The 27,362-nt window shown below is 39.6% G+C and overlaps 2 protein-coding genes across 9 annotated transcripts in view; both read right to left on the bottom strand.

The window, feature by feature from the left end:
- The window catches only part of LOC139567782 (GTPase IMAP family member 7-like), a 53,678-nt gene that overhangs the window by 12,717 nt on the left and 13,599 nt on the right, over positions 1-27,362 (bottom strand). For 2 of the 8 annotated variants that reach the window (XM_071389278.1, XM_071389279.1), the window contains 2 exons: positions 26,701-26,787; positions 26,243-26,388 (listed from right to left, as the gene is read on the bottom strand). In XM_071389278.1, coding sequence (XP_071245379.1) covers positions 26,243-26,388; positions 26,701-26,746 — 192 coding nt within the window. In that variant the 5' untranslated portion in view covers positions 26,747-26,787. The other 6 variants (XM_071389273.1, XM_071389274.1, XM_071389272.1 and 3 more) reach the window with 5 other exon arrangements.
- LOC139567781 (GTPase IMAP family member 7-like) lies at positions 13,702-15,774 on the bottom strand. Its single transcript, XM_071389271.1, has 2 exons — positions 14,900-15,774; positions 13,702-14,800 (listed from the first exon to the last, which is right to left on the bottom strand). The coding sequence occupies exons 1-2, from the start codon at positions 14,916-14,918 to the stop codon at positions 13,749-13,751; spliced, it is 1,071 nt and encodes a 356-aa protein (XP_071245372.1). The 5' UTR covers positions 14,919-15,774; the 3' UTR covers positions 13,702-13,748.

The following is a 27,362-nucleotide window of genomic DNA, read 5'->3' as shown; positions in this document are numbered from 1 at the left end:
CAAATGTTCTATAGGTTGAGGTCAGGGCTTTGTGATGGCCACTCCAATACCTTGACTTTGTTGTCCTTAAGCCATTTTGCCACAACTTTGGAAGTATGCTGGGGGTCATTGTCCATTTGGAAGACCCATTTGTGACCAAGCTTTAACTTCCTGACTGATGTCTTGAGATGTTGCTTCAATATATCCACATAATTTTCTCCCCTCATGATGTCATCTATTTTGTGAAGAGCACCAGTCCCTCCTGCAGCAAAGCACCCCCACAACATGATGCTGCCACCCCCGTGCTTCACGGTTGGGATGGTGTTCTTCGGCTTGCAAGCATCCCCCTTTTGCCTCCAAACATAACAATGGTCATTATGGCCAAACAGTTCTATTTGTGTTTCATCAGACCAGAGTACATTTCTCCAAAAAGTACGATCTTTGTCCCCATGTGCAGTTGCAAACCGTAGTCTGGCTTTTTTATGGCGGTTTTGGAGCAGTGGCTTCTTCCGTGCTGAGCGGCCTTTCAGGTTATGTCGATATAGGACTCGTTTTACTGTGGATATAGATACCTTTGTACGCGTTTCCTCCAGCATCTTCACAAGGTCCTTTGCTGTTGTTCTGGGATTGATTTGCACTTTTCGCACTAAAGTACGTTCATCTCTAGGAGATAGGATTCGTCTCATTCTTGAGCGGTATGACAGCTGCATGGTCCCATGGTGTTTATACTTGCATACTATTGTTTGTACAGATGAACGCGGTACCTTCAGGCATTTCGAAATTGCTCCCAAGGATAAACCAGACTTGTGGAGGTCTACAATTTTTTTTCTGAGGTCTTGGCTGATATCTTTTGATTTTCCCTTGATGTCAAGCAAAGAGGCACTGAGTTTGAAGGTAGGCCTTGAAATACATCCACAGGTACACCTCCAATTGACTAAAATCATGTCAATTAGCCTATCAGAAGCTTCTAAAGCCATGAATTCATTTTCTGGAATTTTCTAAGCTGTTTAAAAGGCACAGTCAATTTAGTGTAGGTAAACTTCTGACCCACTGGAATTGTGATACAGTGAATTATAATAATAATCTGTCTGCAAACAATTGTTGGAGAAATTACTTGTGTCATGCACAAAGTAGATGTCCTAACCGACTTTCCAAAACTATAGTTTGTTAACAAGAAATGTGTGGAGTGGTTGAAAAATATGTTTTAATGACTCCAACCTAAGTGTATGTAAACCTCAGACTTCAACTGTAGATGCTATTATTTCAAGTGTTTTACAATATGCATCAGAAAGAAAGCGTGGTATATAACATACAGTAGAATTTAACAGGTGAACAGACGGTTGCATTGAAGTGTGTATGGCTACCACTGTGAGTAGACAATACTTCAGAATTTGTAGGTAGTGCAGCTTAGGTTTGAGAAAAAACAAATGCAAAACATTCGGCCAATTTGCAATTTTTGTTGTCTTTGATAAACTCTTTGCCTGTCAGATAGCCTAGACCTACAGCAACATTCTGCCATCACCTCCAAAGACATTAATAACGGGAGACATTTGCATGTATGGCGCGTGCCAAGTTGATAAATCTCAATACTTTTGTACGTGCGCAGTCTTTTCAGAAATGGCGCACGCAGATATTTAGTGTGAAATTTACACAACCCTTATAAATGAGGCCCCTGGACATGAATGGGGGCCCATAAGGGGTGTGTGTTTAGCCCCATTCTGTACTCCCCATTTACCCACAACTATGGGCCATGTATGACTCCAACTCCATCGTCAAGTTAGCTGGCGACACGACGGTGGTAGGCCTGATCACCAACGGCAGTGTGGTGCCAGGACAACAACCTCTCCTTCAACGTCAGTTGAACACACCCCCATCCACAGGGCTGCAGTGGAGAGGGTCAAAAGCATCAAATTCCTCGGAATCCACATCACTGAGGACAGTTAACATGGTCACCAGCACAGTCGTGAAGAAGACTCTTCTCCCTCAGTAGGCTGAAACAACTTGCACCATTGAGAGCATCTTGGCTGGTTGTATCACCGACTGGTATGGCAACTGCACCGCCCTAACTACTGCTCTCACTCTCCCAAAGACTATCCACACAGACTCTATTCCCATCCACAGTCCTCTACCCACTCAGACACACACACACACACACAACCTTCACTGTCACTCTTACTCACATGCACACACACAAACACTCGCATACACCCTCATTCACCCACTCATTAATGACGCCACACACTTACACCCACAACCCCACGGTCCTGGTACCCAAGCTCCTGCTAAAATATTGATTAATTAGATTTATTACCACCATTACACTGCTGTTCATTGATTATTGATTGCCATTATTATTAGTATCTATCTATTTATCCTGCTACTGGTCTCTATTACTCCTGTTTACATGTATATATTACCATTAGTATATTACCATAAATATTTGTCTATTCCTGCTACCATTCACTTTTCAGCCCTGTGACGTTACTGATTATATTATTTTTCAGTTAACTAATTACAAACGGATTAGATTTTTCAAGTAATTATCCCATCCCCGCCTTCATGTACATATCTACCTCAATTACTCCAGTATCCCTTCACACTATAAGTTTGGTACTGGCACTGTATGTACCAAATGTAGCTTACACTGTCCTCTTTTTTAAAACCTCTTGGCAATAGGGGGTGCTATTTGCACTTTGTAATAATTTCGTTCCCAAATTAAACTGCCTCGTACTCAATATTATTATTACTATTGGATAGAAAACACTCTAGTTTCTAAAACCGTTTGAATTATTTCTCTGAGTGAAACAGAACTCATTCTGCAGCACATTTCCTGTCAGGAAGTGAGATTTCTGAAATCGAGGTCCCTGTTCTAGGGTCAGTTTATAAGTCCCCATGTAAGCTATGGGGCTACATGCACTGCATATGCCTTCCTCTAGATGTCAGTAAGCGGTGAGAATTTGAATGGAGTGGATTGCACCATCTGGGGCCCTATATAAGACCGTGGAACAGAAGTACCGTTCTTTTCAACGGGGCGCCTGGCGCAAGAGGGAAATCACAATGGCGTCCTGCAAAGCTTTCGTTTTAGCAGTTCTATATCTCCGGTCATGTTTTTATTCGTTATAGTTGTTAAAGACATCATAAGGTAGTTAATTTAAACCGACTTATAGCAGTTTATATCAGTTTATTGCGATTTTCTGGGATTTCTTTGTGACGCGCTATCAGGAGTTGGACACCTTTCCGGCACATAGCTAGCGTTAGCGGCTATTTCGACAGCAGAAGAGGACATCTTTCAACCAAAAGACGATTGTTCTGGAGAAAGGACACCTTGCCCAAGATTCTGATGGAAGCTCAGCAAATAGTAAGCAGTCTTTATGCTGTTAATTCGTATTTATGTTGACAAATGTCAAATAATAATTCCGCCATGAATTTCGGTGCGGTCTCGCTTTAGCGCACGCTGTATTGCGCAGTAACGTTAATTTTAAAAATCTAACACAGCGATTGCATTAAGAACTAATTTATCTTTCATTTGCTGTCCAATCTGTATTTTTTTGTCAAGTTTATGATTACTTATCGATTAGAATAGGTGCCTTTCCCAAGATTTCTCCTGACATTTTCTTTGCAGCTTGGCTACTTTTCTCATTGTATAACCACGATTTGTGCCGTTAAATATGCACATTTTCGAACAAACTCTATATGCATTGTGTAATATGATGTTATAGGACTGTCATCTGAAGAATTCTGAGCAGGTCAGTGAAAAAATTAATATCTTTTGCTGGGTTATACTTTATCGCTATTTTTGGCTTGAATCAATGCTGTTGTGTGGTTTGCTATTGGGGTAAGCTAATATAATGCTATATTGTGTTTTCGCTGTAAAACACTTAAAAAATCTGAAATATTGGCTGGATTCACAAGATCTGTGTCTTTCATTTGCTGTACGCTGTGTATTTTTAAGAAATGTTTTATGAGTAATTAGGTAATACACGTTGCTCTCTGTAGTTATTCTAGTCGCTTTGGTGAGTTGTGATGGTGGCTGCAATGGTAAACTATGATTTATACCTGAAATATGCACATTTCTCTAACAAAACATATGCTATACAATAAATATGTTATCAGACTGTCATCTGATGAAGTTGTTTCTTGGTTAGTGGCTATTTATATCTTTATTTGGTCGAATTTGTGATAGCTACTGATGGAGTGAAAAACTGGTGGAGTAAAAAAAGTGGTGTCTTTTGCTAACGTGGTTAGCTAATAGATTTACATATTGTGTCTTCCCTGTAAAACATTTAAAAAATCAGAAATGATGGCTGGATTCACAAGATGTGTATCTTTCATCTGGTGTCTTGGACTTGTGATTTAATGATATTTAGATGCTAGTATTTACTTGTGACGCTATGCTAGGCTATGCTAGTCAGCTTTTTTACTGATGGGGGTGCTCCCGGATCCGGGTTTGGGAGGAATTAGAGGTTAAAAATTATTTTCTTATTTCTCAGTTTTTTGTTGTTGTAATATCTTGATATTGAATACTGCACGGTTAGGAAGGTCTTGCAAGTTAAGCATTTCACTGTACTTGTGCATGTGACAAATACAACTCGAAACGTCAAATGCACCACTGAGAATTAAAACTTCTTGGGGATAGGGTGCAGAGTTTTCACATATGGAAAAATAGCGTGCACAATTTCAACTTCGTTCTACTCATCCCCAGAATATAAGATATGCATATTATTAGTAGATTTGGATAGAAAACACTCTGAAGTTTCTAAAACTGTTGGAATCATATCTGTAAGTATAACAGAACTTATATAGCAGTCAAAACCCTGAGGACCAACTTTTTTTTTTTAAGTCACTGTGTGTTCAAATAGTTATTATGGACAGATCAGAATTCTGATCAGTTTACTTGCAGTTCCTACTGCTTCCTCTGGATGTCACTAGTTTTGGGAAATAGGTTGACGTTATTCATTTGTGAAATGAAGAAGAAGGACACCAGGAAGTAAGACTAACGTCTGATGTACTGTTTGAGAGTTGCACAATACTAGAAAAGTAGCGTTCGTTTGTTGATCTCCTTTATTGAAAACAGATTGACCCGTCTTCAATTTTATCGATTATTAACGTTTACAAATACCTACAGTTGTATTACAAAAGTACTTTGAAATGTTTTGGCAAAGTTTAGAGGTAATTTTTTTAGATATTTTGTCGTGACTTTGTGCAAATTGGACGATGCTTTTTCTGGTACAACGGCGCCAAATAAATGGACAATTTGGATATATATGGACGGAAGAAATCGAACAAAAGGACCATTTGTGATGTTTATGGGACATATTGGAGTGCCAATAAAAGAATCTCGTCAAAGGTAATGCATGTTTTATATTTTATATCTGCGTTTTGAGTAGCGCCAGCATGGTTGAAATAGGCTACACTCTTGTTTACATTGGGCTATCATCAGATAATAGCATCTTATGCTTTCACCGAAAAGCCTTTTTGAAATCTGACATGTTGGCTGGATTCACAACGAGTGTAGCTTTAATTTGGTATCTTATATGTGTGATTTAATCAAGTTTAATTTTATATAATTTTTTTGAATCTGGCGCTCTACATTTTAACATGGCTGTTGGGACGCAAGCGTCCCACCTATCCAACATAGGAAACGATTGAGTGACGTCATCAATGGCTTCAAGAAGTCTGATTTATTAAGTAGTACTTAAGTAATTTTGGGGGGTATCTGTACTTTACTATACTTTTTTAGACAACTTTTACTTCACTACATTCCTAAATAAAATAATGTACTTTTTACTCCATACACTTTCCCTGACACCCAAAAGTACATGTTATATTTTTTATGCTTAGCAGGACAGGAAAATGGTCCAATTCACGCACTTATCAAGAGAACACATGGTCATCCCTACTGGCTCTAATCTGACGGACTCACTAAACACTTGTTTAGTAAATCATTTGTAAATGATGTCTGAGTGTTGGAGCGTGCCCCTGGATATCTGTAAAAATGTTAAACAAGATAATGGTGCCGTCTGCTTTGCAGATATAAGGAATTTTTAATTATTTATACTTTTACTGTTACTTTTGATACTTATGTATATTTTAGAATTTACATTTACTTTTGATACTTAAGTATATTTAGAACCAAATACTTTTAGACTTTTACTCAAGTAGTATTTTACTGGGTGACTAACTTTCTATTAAGGTATCTATACTTTTACTCAAGTATCACAATTAGGTACTTTTTCCACCACTGTGAAAAAATGAATACAAGACAACATTTCAGAACACTCACCTTTCAGAGGTGGGGCAGACACCGTTGAAATGTGGTGGAAGATGCATGGATTTATCACTCTTCATGGACTGACAGTCAGGAACAGATGGCTCTGTCTGTTCTTCCCTGATACAAACACAGTAAAACATTTTCATCTCCAACTAAGCTTAACTTTTTGTTGTTAATAACCCCCTATAGAAGAACGCTGCTCGAGCTATCACCCTTCAGGGGGTTGTAAAGACTTTAAAGGGAAATTCCGCCACTTTTCAACCTCATTCATCATCTCCAGCACCAAAACAATGTCTACATACACTCACCGGCCAGTTTATTAGGTACACCAACCTGTTCACAAAAATGGATCGCTCCTAGTTACTGTTCGATTGAACGTTAGAATGTGCAAAACCAGTGACATAAGCGACTGAGCTTGGTATGATCGTCGGTGCCAGGAGCACCGGGTCCAGTATTTCAGAAACGGCCGCCCTCCTGAGCATTCACGCTTGACAGTGTCTAGGGTTTAGCGAGAATGGTGTGACAAACAAAAAACATCCAGTAAGCGGCAGTCCTGTGGGTGAAAACAGCTCGTTGATGAGAGAGGTTGCAGGAAAATGGCAACAATCGTGCAAGCAAAAAGGCGGCCCACAAACAGACAAATAACAGCAAGGTACAACAGTTGTGCGCAGAACGGCATCTCGGAACGCACAACTTGTCAATCCTTGTCAAGAATGGGCTATTGCAGCAGACAACCATCAGCTAAAAACAAGAATAAGCGGCTCCAGTGGGCACGCGATCAACAACACTGGACAATTGAGGAGTGTTAAGAAATTGCCTGGTCCGACAAATCCCAGTTCCCAGTTGCGTCATGCTGATGGCAGAATCCATGGACCCATCCTCTTTGATGTCAACGGTACAATTGCGTGATACCATCGCGTCAGCTAGGACCAACATTCCTGTGGAACTTTTCCGATTTGTAGAATCCCTGCCCCGACGAATTCAGGCTGTTGGAGGCAAAGGGGGGGGGGGGGGGGGGTCTGACTCGGTACTCGATGGGTGTACCTAATGAACTGGCCGGTGAGTGTGTGAAAACAGCACATTTCTATGATCTGTGGTTAAAAATACAAGGTCCTAAAATAAATGCTTGTCTGTGACATCACAGTGTAAGATTCAAATATAAAAAAATAACTGTGATTTTCAAAAGCTGCAACGAGGTTTGCTCCCCATGTCACAATCGAATCTCATAGTGTTTGAAAAGCCGTTTTTTTAATGTTTTAACTTTTGATTATGTAAACTTTTTTACTTTATATATGTTTTTACATATGTTGACACTGGTATTGTGCTGGAGATCATGAAAATGAGGTTGAAAACTGGTGGCATTGCCCTTTAAGTAGTTTTGACAATTTTAAAAACACAAATAGCAAGCACAGTGACTCGAAGAGTGCTACAAAAACCCACAATACCATAACAAATGAACATATTATAAAACATAGATCACCTTATTCCATCTGAGCTCTTGTTAGCATCAAGGCATGGCAGTATTTTTTGTGCTTCCTCTGCAGAGCCTCCATTTCCTACCTCAAGCACGCTTTGCATTGAGGGTTTCAAGGAAGTAGCCATTTTACAATGTAACTGTGGGTAGTGAATGCACAAACAACACACAAAAAACATCAAAAGGTAGAACAACTGAAATAATCAATCTAATTTAGTTTACCAAGTATTTTAGGGAAGTAAACCAATTATTAAGGCATTGTAAAAAGAGGCATTGTCAAAAGAGCCGTCTTCAACTCGCTTTTGACTAAAAGTTAGACAGTCAAAACGCCCTATGTCTTTGAAAATCCTTTTGAAAGAAATTAAAATGTGTATTTCATATACATAAGTATTTTATGTTATTGCTCAAATATACTTAAGTATCAAAAGTAAAAGTATAAATCAAGTAAAATTCCTTATATTCAGCAAACCAGACGGCACCATTTTCTTGTTTTTATCATTTACGGATAGCCAGGGGCACGCTCTAACACTCAGACATAATTTACTAACGAAGTATGTGTTTAGTGAGTCTGCCAGATCAGAGGCAGTAGGGATGACCAGGGATGTTCTCTTGATAAGTGTGTGAATTAGACCATTTTCCTGTCCTGCTAAGCATTCAAAATGTAACGAGTAATTTTGGGTGTCAAGGAAAATGTATGGAGTAAAAAGTACATCATTTTCTTTAGGAATGTAGTGAAGTAAAAGTTGTCAAAAATATAAATAGTAAAGTACAGATACCCCAAAAAACGACATAAGTTGTACTTTCAAGTATTTTTACTCAAGTACTTTACACCACTGATTGTATGTAGACCCAGTGACACAAAATCTCAATGTAAGACATGTTCAATTCAGGCTGTAACACAATTTTTTGGGGGGAATGCTGTGAATACTTTTTGAAGGCGCATTATATGTACAGTATATCAGCAATTGTTTTGTTAAAGACAAATTGAAAGACTTAAAGTCATAGGCATAAGACTCTGTCCCACATATTACTGTTTGGTAAATTGCTTTTAATCTAACCAATATGCTAACCTATAGGCTAAGAATGAATAACATACAGGATGGTGTACTGAATAAAATGCTTTAAATACCTTACAACTCGAGTAAAGCGTATTTTATTCTGCTGTAGGCTATAGCCATTGTATACGGTAACTGACACTTTCAGAGAAAGAGGAAATAGGCAATTACATGCCAGCAGGAGAGGAATATATTTTTGGTATCTCAGATTGTTCTAGCAATTCTCACATAGAAACTTTATTGGGAGGAAGGATGTTTGAAATGCTTTTTACATTTGAATCACAAACATTTTTTTTTAGAAAACCATGATTAAAGTGGTTAAGGCCCTTTTAGACCTATACATGCCTCCTGTAAGACCCTATGATCTGTGAACCATACATGATACAGACAACATATTGGTGTCATTATACTCCTTATAGTGTGCTCTAACATATAGAGTATGTATAGATTTCAAAATACACATTTTCACATTAATTTATTCAACATTAAAACTATTATTATGAATATCTCAAAATTACCCTTTTTTAAATTATTATTTTTAGACACAATATACTCTATACTTTGAGATATTCATATTAATATTTTTAATGACGATGGCAAATCCGGTTCCAGAATATATAGAACCCCAGCCAGTCGGTAGAACACAGATTAGCCATCGATTACACACAAATTAACCATAATGAGTAAGGAACTATAAAAACGTTAAAAAATATTTCAAATAAACCCTATTTAGTCTATAAAAAACGTTGTCAGAGAAAATAGATGACTTGCAGTACAGAGCAGATGGGATGGAGGTGATAACACCTAAATTAAATAATACAGATTTTTTTTGGTGTGCAATAAATTAAACATTTAATGCGGTAAATGTAATGCCCATATATATCGTATATATCAGCAATTTGTTTTGTTAAAGACAAATTCAACGAGTTAAAGCAAGGTCCAGTAGGCGTAGATTCTGCCGCACGTGTTATTGTTTGGTACACCGCTATTAACCAATTAATCTAATCAATAAGAGATCAACCTAAAGGCTAAGAAAGACTATGATTGTACTGATTTTAAAAAATGATGTAAATACCTTGCAACTCCTGTGAATCTTGAATTACTCTGCTGTGTAGGCTATAGCCGTTGTCAGACACAGCCGGAAACTGACACTTTTTGAGCAGGAAATGTTATTTCCTGTGTTCTTTGTAAAGTATGTGCAAAGACAGTATATTTTAAACCGTCTTTGGCGTGTAAATGCTTCTAATTGGTTGAATACACTGGACGATGGTTGGCACATTATCAACAAAGCAGCAGACATATTAGGGCAAGATTTCAACCTACATGTAGTTTATTTAGGAAGATACAGTATATAAAACGATCTGTGCATTTGAACAACAGCATGAATACACCTAGTTCAACTTTTGCATGTAAAAAACGGAATCACCACTGAATCCCCAGTGGACATGCTGCCACTGTTTTGAACAGGTTTACCAACTATTTAGAATAAGCAGCCAGCTAACGAGCGAATGCACTGGTGACTTTGATTGATGAAGGAAAAACGCAATAAGCACAGATGTGTTATTAAGGGTGGGATCTGAACCTGGGTCGCCCACTGTAAAAACCAATGTCTTAGAAGTGCAATATGTAGAAATCGCACCGACATTTCCTGGTTGCTAAAATTCGGTAGTTCACGTAATATCAGTTTATGTGACAAAACAAGCAGTCACTGACTACGGTTACATGCACACAATAATGCGATTATTGTGGATAGTCAGATTGAAATACATGAGAACTAATTTTCCTTTCCTCCTATCCTAGCTCCCTTTCCTTTCATAATTTCTTAGCTTCCTTTTGGCCAATATCACCTGACACCAGTAATGAAAATAAAAGGCTTGAAGATCATACAGGTATGAAAGGCACCACACTCTGCAATCCTGCAGCTCAGCTTAGTTAAAGAAAACAGAACTTCAACCTCTTTTCTTGGAGGTTAAAATAAGGCCATTGGGGAGTCACTTGTTCTAATTGAACAGTTACTGATTCATACAAATACTGTAGCGAACTTTCTAGGCCCTATATAGCAGGGTCGTTACACCAATTTGGTGCATTTTGAGATGTGTAACTTGGTCCCAAAAAAAAGCCTGATTTCATAAAAACACATTTTCCCATCTCAAGAGGTTAAATAAAAAGAGGACTATAGTAAGTGCCTATTAAGTGCAAAATAAAGGTTGGAATTAACAGGATTGATGATTTAATCTTAAATCAGCCATTAATCCCCTTGTGACAGGGGAAATGGAAGCCTGTTGTGTGCAACAGGGAGTGTCAATTGAATGCAAACATCAGGAAAAAAATATGAAATTGTTAAAACATACCTAGACTTTCTATCTGTGGGTAACAGTTGGTGTGTTATGCTTAAAATCTTCCTAGAAGTGACACAGGGTTGATGGAGGGACATGTCAAAATGTTGAATTTTGGCATTTTAGAAACATGTTATTTATATAAAAATATCTCCATTTAGTCTATATTAAAGGGCACTTTATTTAATATAACAGGCTTTTAAAATTCAATATTGGTGCACAATCTTTACTTAAAATAGGGACGTAAAAGGCACTCTTTTTGTGAAACGGGCCTGTAACTAGTACCAAATACTACACCAAACAAATCCCAACACAGTTAAATGATGTTTCAACTGTATTCCTTGTCCGTTTTGACATTTATATTGCATAATACAAGATACTGCATAATTATTTTTACCCATTGGAGAGGGATATAGTAGCTGCAGTGCAGAGGGCCTCCAAATTGAGTTTGGTCTAGGTACGGTTGACAGACTATTAAAGCTGCGTTTATAACCAAGTGGGAATGTGTTAATTACCAGTAGCGGCAGGTAGCCTAGTAGTTAGAGCATTGGGCTAGTAATCGAAAGGTTGCTAGATCTAATCTCCGAGCTGACAAGGTAAACATCTGTAGTTCTACCCCTGAACAAGGTTAATTGTTGACCCACTGTTCCTAGGCCGTCATTGTAAATAAGAATTTGTTCTTGACTGGCTTGCCTAGTTAAATAAAGGTTACATATTTTTTTAAGTGGTGAAGTCGGAAATACCAGTTGGATGCATTCACGTGCTTTGAATGCGTTGAGAAACGTTGATTGGCTAATGGCCAACAGGCTCTGTCAACCATAAACTAAAAGTACAGCTATCATGCTGGTAAACCAATTATAGTGTTCAAAAACCATATTAATTAATAGACTGCTTACTATCCCCATAAAATATAGTTGACAGACTGGATAGAGACAGATTTCCATTAAGAAGCTTTAATAAATCTAAATACATTTAACCAAACTGTAAAACATATAAAAGATGAAAGGCATTTCAAAGGGGGAGCAGTGGGTAACATACATGATCTAGGATCAGGTCCCCTCAGAGTTTAAATGCTAATCTGGGATCAGGTCCCCCCTCTGATTCATTATCATCTAATAGGCAAATCTGATCCTAGATCAGCGCTCCTACCTGAGACTCTTAGTGAATATGGGCTCTGATTTGGGGACAATATGTAAAATAATCAGTATAAAACAGACTAATATCCTTGACTATCCTGACCTCTACTGGGTAGTCAGACAGTAATCAATAGCCTAACTGTTAAATGTGCCTGGCTTTATAAATCATCCATAGGATATACACTACATGACCAAAAGTGTGTGGACACCAGCTCGTCAAACATCTCATTACAAAATCATGGGCATTAATATGGAGTTGGTATCCCCTTTGCTGCTATAAGTCTCCACTTTTCTGGAAAGGCTTTCCATTAGATGTTGGAACATTTCTGCGGGGTCTTGCTTCCATTCGGCCACAAGAGCATTAATGAGGTCGGGCACTGATTTTGGGCGATTAGGCCTGGCTTGCATTCAGCTTTCCAATTCATCCCAAATGTGTTTGATGGGGTTGAGGTCAGGGCTCTGTGCAGGCCAGTCAAGTTCTTCCACACCAATCTCAACAAACCATTTCTGTATGAACCTCGTTTGTGCACGGGAGCATTGTCATGCGGAAACAGGAAAGGGCTTTCTCCAAACTGTTGTCACAAAGTTGGAAGCACAGAATCATCTAGAATGTCATTGTATGCTGTAGTGTTAAGATTTCCCTTCACCGGAACTAAGGGGCCTAATCGAACCATGAAAACCCATGAAGAACTGACTTGTTAGAAAGGTGGCATCCTGTGATGGTGCCACATTGAAATTCACTGAGCTCTTCAGTAAGGCCATTCTACTGCCAATGTTTGTCTATGGAGATTGCATGGCCGTGTGCTCGATTTTATACACCTGTCAGCAACGGGTGTGGCTGAAAAAGCTGAAACCACTAATTTGAGGGGGTGTCCACATACTTTTGTATGATAGCCAGCCATGCCTGGTTGAGAGGTTGTTTAATAGCTTACTGATTCCGTGAGTGCTAAGCCTCATGCAACTGCAACATGCTGGATAAAGCAATTTCACAATTTTGTCTGTTTTTAATCTTTGCCATGCTGTATCAAAGGCTTCACCATTTTTGATGGTGAGAACAGACTGGTATTATTTATAATGTATATAGTGTTTTTACACTGTTCCAAACGGTCAGAAATATAATAATATTGTGATCTAAAAGCACCTGTTTATCACACATAATAGGTTACACACGCAGCTCTAACTCCTATACCCTCATTTTTCTTGATCTCCTTCTTATTGTTATTATTACTATTATTATTATGATCATCATTATAATAAGTAATGTCATTATCATTAGTAGGCTTCACGATCACTAAGCTGTAGACCAGCACCAAGCTCTAGGTCAAACAATGGGTGACCTGGGCCTACAAGTCCCATCAATCTGAGACCCACTGCACTCTTTTCCCTCCTATTTTCAATTTTTTTTTCATCAACATGAGTTCCTTATCCATCTTTTCATTTTCCTTTCTAATTTCCTTATTTTCCATCAACATGAGTTCCTTATCCCTTTTTTCATTTCTATTTGAAATGTTCCTTATACATCTTTTCCTTTGCCTTTCTAATTTCCTCTTTAATCAGTCTATTTTCGTTTTCCAGATTCTGTTCCTTCTGTTTAGCTGTAGCCAGGTACCACCAAATTATAGAAGCCGTGATAAATGGAACAAGGATCCATCCTAAACCTTTCCACTTTCTCCTATTCACCACCTTCTCCACTCTATTCTCTCTTTCTGCTGCTTCCCTCTTCTCCTCCTCCTCCTCTCTCATCTCTCTTTCTGCTGCTTCCCTCTTTTTCTCCTCCTCCTCTCTAATCTCTCTGCTGCTTCCCTCTTCTCCTCCTCCTCTCATCTCTCTTTCTGCTGATTCCATCTTTTTCTCCTCCTCTCTCATCTCTCTTTCTGCTGCCTCCATATTTATCCCCTCCTCTTGTATTATCTGAGCCCTCTCCTTCTTCCTCATCTCCTCTTCCCTAACCCTTTCCTGTGTCAGCAAGTCTGCCTCATGATGATAACCCCTATACTCATTCAGTAATTCATCTATCTTCTCTAGCAGCTCTGAGACCTGAGTGTTGTCATTCTTGTCCTTGTTGTTAAAGACATGGTATCTGTCCCCACAACTGTTAATGACTTGTAGTAGATGGCTGCTGCCTTTTATAAATGTCTCTACTGGTTTCCCCTCTAGCTGGTCTACCCCAGTGAACAGAACGATCGTGTACTTTAAAGCCTCCTCTCCAAAATGTTCCTGGATCCATTGAACTGACTTTCTGTCCTCATCTGTGAATTCCCCCAGCCTGGTCACCAATAGGAAGGCATGAGGTGTGGTGTTAATGCATTCAGCAGTTTTAACCATAACTTCATCAGGTTGCAACAACGTGCCCAAGACACCTGGGGTGTCAATCACTGTTATTCTATTCTGGCCGATAACAACATTTTGTTTCTCACACTGTGTGGTCACAGCCACTGGAGAAGCCTCTGCTCGAAACGCCTCTCTCCCCAGGATGGTGTTTCCTGTTGAACTCTTCCCTGATCCAGTCTTACCCAGCAGAACAATCCTCATGTTAAGTCTCCCCTTACCTGCAGAGATATAGGGCATGTAATGAGTAAATGTTATAGAATATATGAATCATACTCTGCAGAACAAAACATTGGAGTTGCAGTTATGACTTTACACACCCTCCACTGTGGGACTCATATGATACCAAAGTCCTCCCACCAGAACCAGAAGTGGAATTATGAGGATCCAGAGAAGCCAACCTGAGGAAAACAGAGTAAGTCATATCTGTTATTAAATTGATACAGTTACTTTACAATCCTAAATCAATTAGTACACAACTCAGAATATAACTGGGAAAGAATGAATCCCTCTACCTGAGTCAAAGTCCTTTCTATCTCAACATGGCCGTGTTCATCAGTGACATCCACTAACGTGTGTTTCTTTAGTTCTTTGGCCTTGTAGTGGTCTCTAACATGGTCCTCATAGTATGCAGCCTTACAAACCTTGCACCCCACACATATGTCCAGTTGTGTAAATACTTAAGTAAAAATACTTTAAAGGACTACATAAGTCGTTTTTTGAGAATATGTACTTTACTTTACTATTTATATTTTTGACAACTTTTACTTCAATACATTCCTAAAGACAATTACGTACTTTTTTTCTCCATACACCCAAAAGTACTCGTTACATGTTGAATGCTTAGCAGAACAGGAAAATTGTCCAATTCACAGACTTATCAAAAGAACATCCCTGGTCATCTCTACTGCCTCTGATCTGGCAGACTCACTAAAAACAAACATTTAATTTGTAAATGGCTTCTGAGTGTTGGAGTGTTCCCGCTGGCTATCCATAAATTTAAAAAACTAGAAAATTGTGCCATCTGGTTTGCTTAATATAAGGAATTTGATACTTAAGTATATTTTAGCAATTACATTTACTTTTGATACTTAAGTTTATTTAAAACCAAATACTTTTAGACTTTTACTCAAGTAGTATTTTACTGGGTGACTTTTACTGGAGTTATTTTCTATTAACCTTTCACGGGTCTCTACCCCGGGTCCGGGAGCACCCCCCACCCCCCCCCCCCCCACACTGAGTAGCATCGCTAGCATAGCGTCACAATTAAATAGTAGCATCTAAATATCATTAAATCACAAGTCCAAGACACCAGATGAAAGATACAGATCTTGTGAATAAACCCATCATTTCTGTTTTTTAAAATGTTTTACAGGGAAGACACAATATGTAAATCTATTAGCTAACCACGTTAGCAAAATACACCATTTTTCTTTGTCCACCATTTTTTCTCTCCACCACTAGCTATCACCAATTCGGCCAAATAAAGATATTGATAGCCACTAACCAAGAAAAAACCTCATCAGATGACAGTCTGATAACATATTTATGGTATAGGATAGGTTTTGTTAGAAAAATGTGCATATTTCAGGTATAAATCATAGTTTACAATTGCACCCACCATCACAACTCGACTAGAATTACTACAGAGAGCAACGTGTATGACCAATTTACTCATCATAAAACAGTTCATAAAAATAGACAAAGCATAGCAATGGAAAGACACAGATCTTGTGATTTCAGACAATATTTCAGATTTTCTAAGCGTTTTACAGCGAAAACACAATAAATCGATAAGTTAGCATACCACATGTGCAAACATTACCCCAGCATGAATTCAAGCCAAAGAGAGCGATATCTTCATCATCGCCAAAATATATAAATTTTTTCACTAACCTTCTCAGAATTCTTCCGATGACAGTCCTGTAACATCATATTACACAATCCATATAGAGTTTGATCGAAAATGTGCATATTTAGCGGCACAAATCGTGCTTACACAATGGAAATAGTTCCCAACTACTCAAGCAATCTGCCCGGCGCCATATTGAATATACAACTATTTTTATCGAAAACTATTCATAAACTTGACTAAAAAAATACAGGTTGGACATGAAATGAAAGATGCATTAGTTATTAATGCAACCGCTGATTTAGATTTTTAAAATTAACGTTACTAGACATACAGTGTGCGTTACAGCCAGACTAGTGCCGCAATAATTGCGTCACTATTCGCCATTATTGAGTATACATTTTTCCACATAAAAACGGAATAACATCATAAATAGCTCTTACCTTTCGACGAGCTTCCATCAGAATCTTGGCCAAGTGGTCCTTTGTCCAAAAGAATCGTTGCTTGGTTGTAAAACGTCGTCTTCAACTTCGGATTTAGCAGCTAACAATTGCTAACAATAGCTATTTTGCCCCAGCATGTCCAAATCCTCAAGACGCAATACTGAGGAAATTCCGAAAAATAGCAATATACTCGCATAATCTGATATAACTCGGTTTAAAATAGCTTCGTTATGATGTTTCTAACACCTATTTCGAATTAAATTACAGACGGATACATTTAACGTTGATTACCGAGCCTTTGAAAATGGCATCCAGAGGTCCCTTTCTGCGTAATGGTCAGAGTCGAAAGGAAGGCTACCCTCACTCCTTGGCCTTTTATAACCTCTGAGAGCTACGCAGAAAGCCCATTCCACTTCTCATTGGTTACTGACATCCAGGGGAAGGCGGGTGCAGTTCATGTCGTTCCATAGGATACACACAGACCTTAAAAACTGATCTGAGACCAGAGTTTCGCTCTCAGACCTTCACACTACCTGTCATGGATTTCGCTGTAGAAAGAGTTCTGGGTCACCCACAGACATAATTCCAACGGTTTATGAAACTAGAGAGTGTTTTCTATCCAATAGAATTAATAATATGCATATTGTACGAGCAAGAATTGAGCACGAGGCAGTTTAATTTGGAGACTAAAAAATGCTAAGTTCGAAACAGCACCCCCTGTACTTGCAAGAAGTCTATTAAAGTATCTTTACTTTTACTCAAGTATGGCAATTGAGTACTTTGTCCACCACTGCATATGTCACACTCCAGCCTGGTACAATTCACTTGATGGAATACAATAGAATAGCAAAACATTATTGTGCATACAAACATTGTATCTTTTTTAAATACTAATTTAAGCTTGATAACCAAGAGGGTGAATACTTATCTAACCAATTTATTTCAGTGTTTTCTTTTTAATTATTTTGTTTATAAATATTGTGTAGATCAGTTCCAAGTTGTAACACAAGAAAATGTGAAAAGTCCAAGTGGGTGAATTACACCCCCAATATTATGACCATACCTCACCGTCATCTGAGCTACACACTGAGGAGTTTGTCTCCAGACTGGCTCCTAGGAACGAGAGAGATTGTTTTAGGTTCCCAATCGTGTAATTGTATCACTCACTGACCTCTAGTGGTCATAATAGACATTATCCCTGATATGGCAAATCTCTGTTATGACCCGTTTACTTAATTCGTACAATTTAATTGAACTCGCGAACAACTCCAACCTAAATGTATGTAAACTTCTGACTTCAACTGTAGTTTGACAATTTAAAAAACACAAATAGCAAGAACAGTGACTTGAAGAGTGCTACAAAAACCCACAATACCATAACAAATGAGCATATTATTAATATATAGATCATTAAGACATGTCAGCATTTTTTGTGCTTCCTCTGCAGTCTCCATTTCCTAGATCTTCAATTTTAGTCCCAAGCACATTTCAAGGAAGTAGCCATGTTACAATGTAACTGTGGGTAGTGAATGCACAAACAACACACAAAAAACATCAAACGGTCCAACAACGATTAAACTAATCACGTAAACATTAATCAACTAGGAAGTCGGGGCACCACGGGAAAATGTTGAGAGTTACAGAGTTACAATTTTCCCGAATATAACTCTTCAGATATTTTAATATCTTATCAATTACAGTCTTCTATTAATGATTATTAATCTTCACCTTCGTCTGTCTCATTCTGAACGTCGTAAAATTCTTGGTTATCTGCACGAACCCTGGTCTCCATAATGAATCAGCGATATACAAATTGGCTTAACTATTTATTTACTAACTAACTAAATAAATCACAGAAATACATAAAACAAACAAACAGTATGTATTGGTTACTAACGCAATGCATTGATAAGCCCCTAGTGGGCTAAACCGATATGACGGCTTAGTAGACAATGGAAAGGGGGGGCAGATAAAGAGCGGGAAGTCAAAATGTATTCACTATACACAGTGGATAATTATATTCATTGAAATGCTAATACTTTGCACATGAACGGCTCTCATTCGAAAGGAACAATGTACATATTTACACTTGTATGTCGTTGTCTCTCTGTTGAAATCACTGGTCCGTCTGCTGGAAAATAGTTAAATCAGAGACACTGGTTGTTCAAGTCTCTAGTCGTGTAAGTCTCTGGTTGTCCACCAGAGTTCGCCACGTCCCTTGTAGCTCTGTTATAATGGATACATCAGGATAGAGAAGTGTTCTCGAGAATGGGTCATTCAGAGTACAGAGTGATCTGTTAGAATAGATGCTGGTGTTGTCAGTATTGTCGTTCCCAGGCTACGCATATTTCCATCTGCAGACTGGTAAGATGATTTGCAAGTAACTGGTAACAAGATTTGCTCCTTCTGTAGCAATGTTTTAGAGTTTTAACCATTTATAGCCATGTAGCCAACACTACATGCTGTATGGTCTCCTTGGATTATAGAGTTGTAGCTGTTTCAACATGGGGACTCCCAGTCCTCACGTTCTTTGACTTAATGTAAATGCTGTAGGAAGTGGGTTTTATACACTTCTGAAAAAAGGGGCGGTCCATGACGCCGATGTAATGTCTTTGCTCATGTGGGCGTGGCCACTGACTTGGTTAAAACTTCACATGGAAGACAATTCTCTCATTTAGAGGGTTAACGGTTGAAGATGGCGCCGAAGAACATGGCTGACGTTTTACATTCTCGTTTTACATTCTCCCAACCAATTGTGCAATTTTATTTTGTGTAACTTATTTTTTAACTTATTGTGTACATAATGTTGCTACTACCGTCTCTGATGACCCAGACGTGAGCTGCCCAGTGACGTGAACCTACCAGATGAGCTAAATGCCTTTTATGCTCGCTTCGAGGCAAGCAACACTGAAGCATGCACGAGAGCACCAGCTGTTCTGGATGACTGTGATTACGCTCTCGGTAGCCGATGTGAACAAAACCTTTAAACAGGTCAACATTCACAAAGCCGCTGGGCCAGACGGATTACCAGGACGTGTACTCAAAGCATGCGCGGACCAACTGTCAAGTGTCTTCACTGACTTTTTCAACCTCTCCCTGACTGAGTCTGTAATACCTACATGTTTCAAGCAGACCACCATAGTCCCTTTGCCCAAGGAAGCGAAGGTAACCTGCCTAAATGGGGGGGACAAAAGGGCTATCTAAAGGCATGTTGGGCAAGGCTGAGGGCTCTACAGACAGGGACATATTGACATTAGGGAGAGGCATGTGTAGCCTAGTGATCATAGGGTCCAATGAGCAGCAATAGGTGAGTCAGGGAGCCGTTTGGTAGTCGCTACTGCACTAGGCAAGCTGAAGACACGGCGATTCAGACAGCTAGCGGGCCGGGGATAGCAGATGGGCCTTCGGCGACGTCGCAACGAAAAAGCCTGTTGAAACCACCTCGGACGATTACGTCGGCAGACCAGTCGTGATGGATCGGCGGGGTTCCGTGTCGGCAATAAAGGGTCCAGGCCATGTGGCAAAAGAGGTATTGTAGCCCAAGAATTAGCTAGTAGACCTCTCCTGCTAGCTGGGTTGATGGGCCTAGCTCAAGGCTAACTGGTGCTAGGGACAGAGGCGTTAGCTAGCAGTAGCCACTTGAATGCAGCTAGCTAGCTGCGATGATCCGGTGTAATGGACCAGGGCTTGCAGAAGGAATCCGGTGATAAGGTAGAGAAAAAGCAGTCCGATATGCTCTGGGTTGATATCGCGCTGTGCAGACTAGCAGGTATTGACTGAGCTGAGGCTGGTTGTTGTCTGAGTTAACGGTGAAGACCGCTGGCAGTGGCTAACTGACTACTAGCTAGTAGCTAGTTAGCTGGCTAGCTTCTGATGGGGTTTCCGATTCTAAAGTATAAAAATAGCAGATCCGTACCACATTGGGTGAGGCGGGTTGCAGGAAATTATATTCAGTTCGTAGACGGAAAGTGAGATTAAAATATATACAAAATATATACGTAAAAAAGAGGAAAAACAACTATTTACACGGGACAATACAAACACATGTCCAACTGCTACGCCATCTTGGAGTCATCAAGACTTTTGTCATCAAGACTCCAAGACAGTGGAGATTGCTGAGGGGAGGATGGCTCATAATAATGTCTGGAACGGAGTAAATGGAATGGCATCAAACACTTGGAAAACATGTGTTTGATGTACTTGATACAATTCCACTTATTCAGCTCCAGTCATTACCACGAGCCCATTAAGGTGCCACTAACCTCCTGTGAAGTACAACCCTTTTTATATAATAAGCCTTTTAACGTAGTAAGAAAATAAACATTCACTTAATATTTCATTAAAGCCTTGAATTACCAATCTATTGCTAGCGTGACATTGCAGTGCACTGACTGATGGTGCTAGTAAGCTGGTCATTAACATGGCCAGCTAAGCCAGCAAACACTTGCTTAACTTGCCGAAATAGCAGTGGCGATATTAGCATGGAAATCTTGCTGCTGCAAACTCCCCAAAAATATTTTAGATGCATGCCAGCAAAGCCACTACACAATACTAAACAATACATTAATTTCACTAGAACGGTGACAAACGGTGCCCACAAACTGTTAGGGCCTACATAAAGCTGTCCCAACAGCAGAGCTTTCTTTTAAGCACCATGGAGTGAATCGTTACCACTGCTACACCTGGCGATCAGCGGAGCCTTGTCTGGCAGCGGAACAATTAATTCTGACTGGCTTAAACAAATGTGGTTTCTACTAATAATTGAGATGTATTAACTATGGCATAAGGGGACGACGAGCGGTGAAGACACAATACGTAATTTCAATTAAGACATTAATGACCGAGCTAGGACAGACGTAGTCAATATTACTATTTGTTCAGCACTTGTAATGTACAGCGAGAGAATTCAGAACATCGGCCGTTCTTACAGTATTCTCCCTGTACACCAAGTCAGAACCGTAGGATAAAAAAAGGGGGCATATAAGCAGACAATAAAAGCTCTTAGAGAAATGTAATCATTGAATATTCTAAAACAGGCTATAGGCTACATGTGAACTGCCAAGTCAGAACAGTAGGATAAGTTATGAGGGGGAAAGGGACCAAATTATTAAGGTGAGGCACATGGGCTACTAACTGCTTACTATACAAAATACACTTAATATTACCTTCTTAGCTACAGTATACATATCTCCCTGGTATATTACATAATTTATGCAGCAGCATACAATACGTTTTTGGACTCACCTTGTTGTGCTGTGCTCACTGGAACAGGAAGGTAGCGCAGCGGTAGATATAACGTGATTTGATGTCATTTTATCTGTGGCCAATGACCGTGAGCCTTCTTGGGTGGGCATTTTTAATGTAACTATGGCAGCACCCAAGGGGCTTGAATTTTCGAGCTCTCCCTATAGATTTTGCGCTGACATAGTGTCCCCTTGAGTGACAGAACACTGAGCCAATCACGGCGCAACAAGAGAACATTACCAAGACCCCTGGGTCTTTATTAACTCAATCATTTATTTTTATTTTTTTTACATTGTTTGCAAACTGTGACACGTATTGATGCCAAGATAACATGAAAAACAGGCAACAACAACCACACCTGTTTTGAGCCCCACCTGTATAGCAAAACAATATATACACACACACGTACCAGTCAAAAGTTTTGACACACCTACTCATTCCTGGGAATTTCTTTATTGTTACTATTTTTTACCTTGTAGAATAATAGTGAAGACTTCAAAACTATGAAATAACACATATGGAATCATGTAGTAAGTGAAAAAGTCTAACAAATCAAAATATATTTTATATTTGAGATTCTTCAAAGTAGCCACCCTTTGCCTTGATAACAGCTTTGCACTCTCTTGGCATTATCTCAACCAGCTTCATGAGGAATGCTTTTCCAACAGTCTTGAAGGAGTTCCCACATATACTGAGCACTTGTTGGCTGCTTTTCCTTCACTCTGCGGTCCAACTCATCCCAAACCATTTAAATTGGGTTGAGGTGGGGTGATTGTGGAGGCCAGGTCATCTGATGCAGCCCTCAATCACTCTCCTCAAATAGCCCTTAAACTGCCTGGAGGTGTATTTTGGGTCATTGTCCTGTTGAAAAACAAATGATAGTCCCACTAAGCGCAAACCAGATGGGATGGCGTATCGCTGCAGAATGCTGTGGTAGCCATGCTGGTTAAGTGTGCCTTGAATTCTAAATAGATCACTGACAGTGTCACCAGCAAAGCACCCCCACACCAACCTCCTCCATGCTTAACGGTGGGAACCACACATGCAGACATTATCCGCTCACCTACTCGGCGTCTCACAAAGACACGGCAGTTGGAACCAAAAATCTCAAATTTCCACCAGTCTAATGTCCATTGCTCGTGTTTTTTGGCCCAAACAAGTCTCTTCTTCATATTGGTGTCCTTTAGTAGTGGTTTCTTTGCAGAAACTTCGACCATGAAGGCCTGATTCACGCAGTCTCGTCTGAACAGTTGATGTTGAGATGTATCTTTTACTTGAACTCTGTGAAGCATTTATTTGGGCTGCAATCTGAGGTGAAGTTAACTCTAATGAACTTATCCTCAGCAGCAGAGGTAACTCTGGGTCTTCCATTCCTGTGGCGGTCCTCATGAGAGCCAGTTTCATCATTGCGCTTGATGGTTTTTGCGACTGCACTTTGACTGACCTTCATGTCTTAAAGTAAGGATGGACTGTCATTTCTCTTTGCTTATTTGAGCTGTTCTTGACATAATATGTAAGTGGTCTTTTACCAAATAGGGCTATCTTCTGTATAGCCCCCCCTACCTTGTCACAACACAACTGATTGGCTCAAACACATTAAGAAGGAAAGAAATTCCACAAATTAACTTTTAACAAGGCACACCTGTTAATTGAAATGCATTCCAGGTGACTACCTCATGAAGCTGGTTGAGAGAATGCCAAGAGTGTGCAAAGCTGTCATCAAGGCAAATGGTTTCTACTTTGAAGAATCTCAAATATATTAACCTTTTTGGTTACTACATGATTCCATATGTGTTATTTCATAGTTTTGAAGTCTTCACTATTATTCTACAATGTAGAAAGTAGTAAAAATAAAGAAAATCCCTGGAATGAGTAGGTGTGTCCAAACTTTAGACTGGTACTGTAGATAGACACATTACAAAGATAGACAAAAAAAATGCTCAACCTCCAGATGAGTATGAGGGTGGAGTTTTCAATACAATTATAAGCTTATTTGGCTAGTCTGTAGCTTTATGCTATTCTTTAGATGCTTAGGGCTGCTGGTGAACCATGATTTGCAGGCATAATCAAAGTGGCAATGGACTAGCGCACTTGCCATAGTCTTTAGGCTGTCTATAGCTAGGTTTCAATCCAAATGGAGACATATTTTCATTCAAATATTCTGAATTCTGCATAAAAACAATATCTGCATTCCGATCTGACCTGGCACAGCTAGTGCCATCAATAAAACGAGGGATATTGGCCAAATTAGTCCAACCCTAATTTAGCATATCCGATTCAGCTAGTTAAGGTGTTGTTGAGCAGCTAATTAGTAGAATCAGGTGTGTTAAATTAGAGTTAGATTGAAAACCCACAGGACAGTAGATCTCCAGGAAGATGGTTGGGCAGCCCTGGTGTAGACCATTAGGTCCATGACGGTGTTTTTAGGGCAGTGGGAGCTGCTGAGAGGAGGACAGCTCATAATAATGTCTGGAACGGAGCAATTGGAATGGCATCAAACACATGGAAACCATGTGTTCTTTATTGTCATACTGTTTTTGTTGATCTGATCGTCGGTTCCTCTAGATCAGGGTTACTCCACTCTTACCCTACGAGGTCCAGAGCCTGCTGGTTTTCTGTTCTACCTGATAATTAATTGCACACACCTGGTGTCCCAGGTCTAAATCAGTCTCTGATTAGAGGAGACTAATGAAAAAATGCAGTGGAACTGGCTTCCAGAACCAGAGTTGAGGCTCTAGATTAACATTATTATTATTATTTTTACATAAATGAAAAAAGATCACATGTTTTTCATCCTAAATTCTTCGTCATCCGGTCTAATTTCCCTCTGCCTAGTAGAAATCCAGAACAAAAGCAAGATCAGAGCGGGGATAGAAATGACAGACAGAAAAATCCATGCTGAATCTCTCTCTTGCAATTTTTCAGCAGTCTTCTTCTCCTCCTCTCTGATCTCTCTTTCTGCTGCATCCCTCTTTTTCTCCTCCTCCTCTCTGATCTCTCTTTCTGCTGCATCCCTCTTTTTCTCCTCCTCCTCTCTGATCTCTCTTTCTGCTGCATCCCTCTTTTTCTCCTCCTCCTCTCTGATCTCTCTTTCTGCTGCCTCCCTCTTTTTCTCCTCCTCCTCTCTTACATTTCTCACTGCTGCTTCCCTCTTTATCCCCTCCTCTTGTATTATCTGAGCCCTCTCCCTCTTCCTCATCTCCTCTTCCCTAACCCTTTCCTGTGTCAGCAAGTCTGCCTCATGATGATAACCCCTATACTCATTCAGTAATTCTTCTATCTTCTCTAGCAGCTCTGTGACCTGAGTGTTGTCATTCTTGTCCTTGTTGTTAAAGACATGGTATCTGTCCCCACAACTGTTAATGACTTGTAGTAGATGGCTGCTGCCCTTTATAAACATCTCTACTGGTTTCCCCTCTAGCTGGTCTACCCCAGTGAACAGAACGATCGTGTACTTTAAAGCCTCCTCTCCAAAATGTTCCTGGATCCATTGAACTGACTTTCTGTCCTTATCTGTGAATTCCCCCAGCCTGGTCACCAATAGGAAGACATGAGGTGTGGTGTTAATGCATTCAGCAGTTTTAACCACAACTTCATCAGATTGTAACAACGTGCTGAAGATACCTGGGGTGTCAATCACAGTTATTCTATTCTGACCAATAACAACATTTTGTTTCTCACACTGTGTGGTCACAGACACTGGAGAAGCCTCTGCTCGAAACGCCTCTCTCCCCAGGATGGTGTTTCCTGTTGAACTCTTCCCTGATCCAGTCTTACCCAGCAGAACAATCCTCATGTCAAGTCTCACCTTACCTGCAGAGACACAGGGCATGCAATGAGTAAATGTTATAGAATATATGGAATCAAACTCTGCAGAACAAAACATTGGAAATGCAGTTGTGACTATACACACCATCCACTGTGGGACTCATATGATACCAAAGTCGTCCCAGACCCAGAAGTGAGGGTATGAGGATCCAGAGAAGGCCTAAGTTTTTTTTTCCGTAAGCCAACCTGAGGAAATCAGAGTAATGTCTGTTATTAAATTGATACAGTTACTTTACAATCCTAAATCAACTAGAACACAACTAAGAATCTAACTGGGAAAGAATGAATCCCTCTACCTGAGCTGAAGTCCTTTCTATTTCAACATGGCCGTGGTCGTCAGTGGCATCCACTAACGTGTGTTTCATCAGTCCTGGGACCTTGTAGTGGTCTCTAACATGGTCCTCACAGTATGCAACCTTACAATCCTTGCAGAACTTCACAGCTTTGTGAATGCGCCCCACACATATGTCACACTTTGGTCTAGTACAATTCACGTGATAGAATACAATAGAACAGCAAAACATTATTGTCCACCTAAACATTACATTTTACTCCTGAACTAATTTAAGCATGATAACCAAAGGGGTGAATACTTATCTTACCAATGTATTTCAATATTATCTTTTAAATGATTTTGTTTATAAATATTGTGTCGATCAGTGACTAAACAATCCTTATTAAATCCCTTTTAGTTCCAAATTGTAACACAAGAAAATGTGAAAAAGTCCAATGGGGTGAATTATTATGACCATACCTTTGATGTGTAACACCAGATCCATTTGAATCCATCTCACCGTCATCTGAACTACCCACTGAGGAGTTTGGCTCCAGAGAGGAGGAGCTAGCAACGAGAGAGAGATTGTTTTAGGTTACCAATCTTGTATAGCTAATCTGATCACTCACTGACCTCTATTGGTCATAGTAGACATTATCCTTGATATGGCAAGTCTCTGTTACGGCCCGTTTACTTACTTCATACAATTTATTTGAACTCTGAGCGCTAGTGAACGACTGCCCCCTCTCAATGAGGATTTCAAGTTCAAGGCCGACCGGGGTACTGCAGGCAATGTTTTCAGAAAGCAGGATCCCCATTAAGAGCTTTTCAGACACCCACCAGAATATCGGCGAGTACCTTGCCGGCGCGAAGTACCCCACTTGTCCCTCTACTCAAAGGGGCTAGTGCCTTCACATACAAGGGCGACAGCCGCCAGTGACCATAGGAACAAAATCAATAAACATTACTAACGTGCGAAAAGTGAATCGGTATAAGCATTCATTAAAATGTTCTTACATGCAACTGAAAGAGATTTGCGTCAGTTCAAATCTGGCATCAGGACAAAATGTGATTCATAGTCACCGAATATATTTTAATTAAACTCAAACGATAAATGGTAAATGCAATTTTCGTATATACGG

This window comes from Salvelinus alpinus, chromosome 2, assembly GCF_045679555.1.
Source record: "Salvelinus alpinus chromosome 2, SLU_Salpinus.1, whole genome shotgun sequence".
NCBI classification, from domain to species: Eukaryota; Metazoa; Chordata; class Actinopteri; order Salmoniformes; family Salmonidae; genus Salvelinus; species Salvelinus alpinus.
Note: the sequence above shows the minus strand (reverse complement) of the source record. Positions and strands in the feature narration are given on the sequence as shown.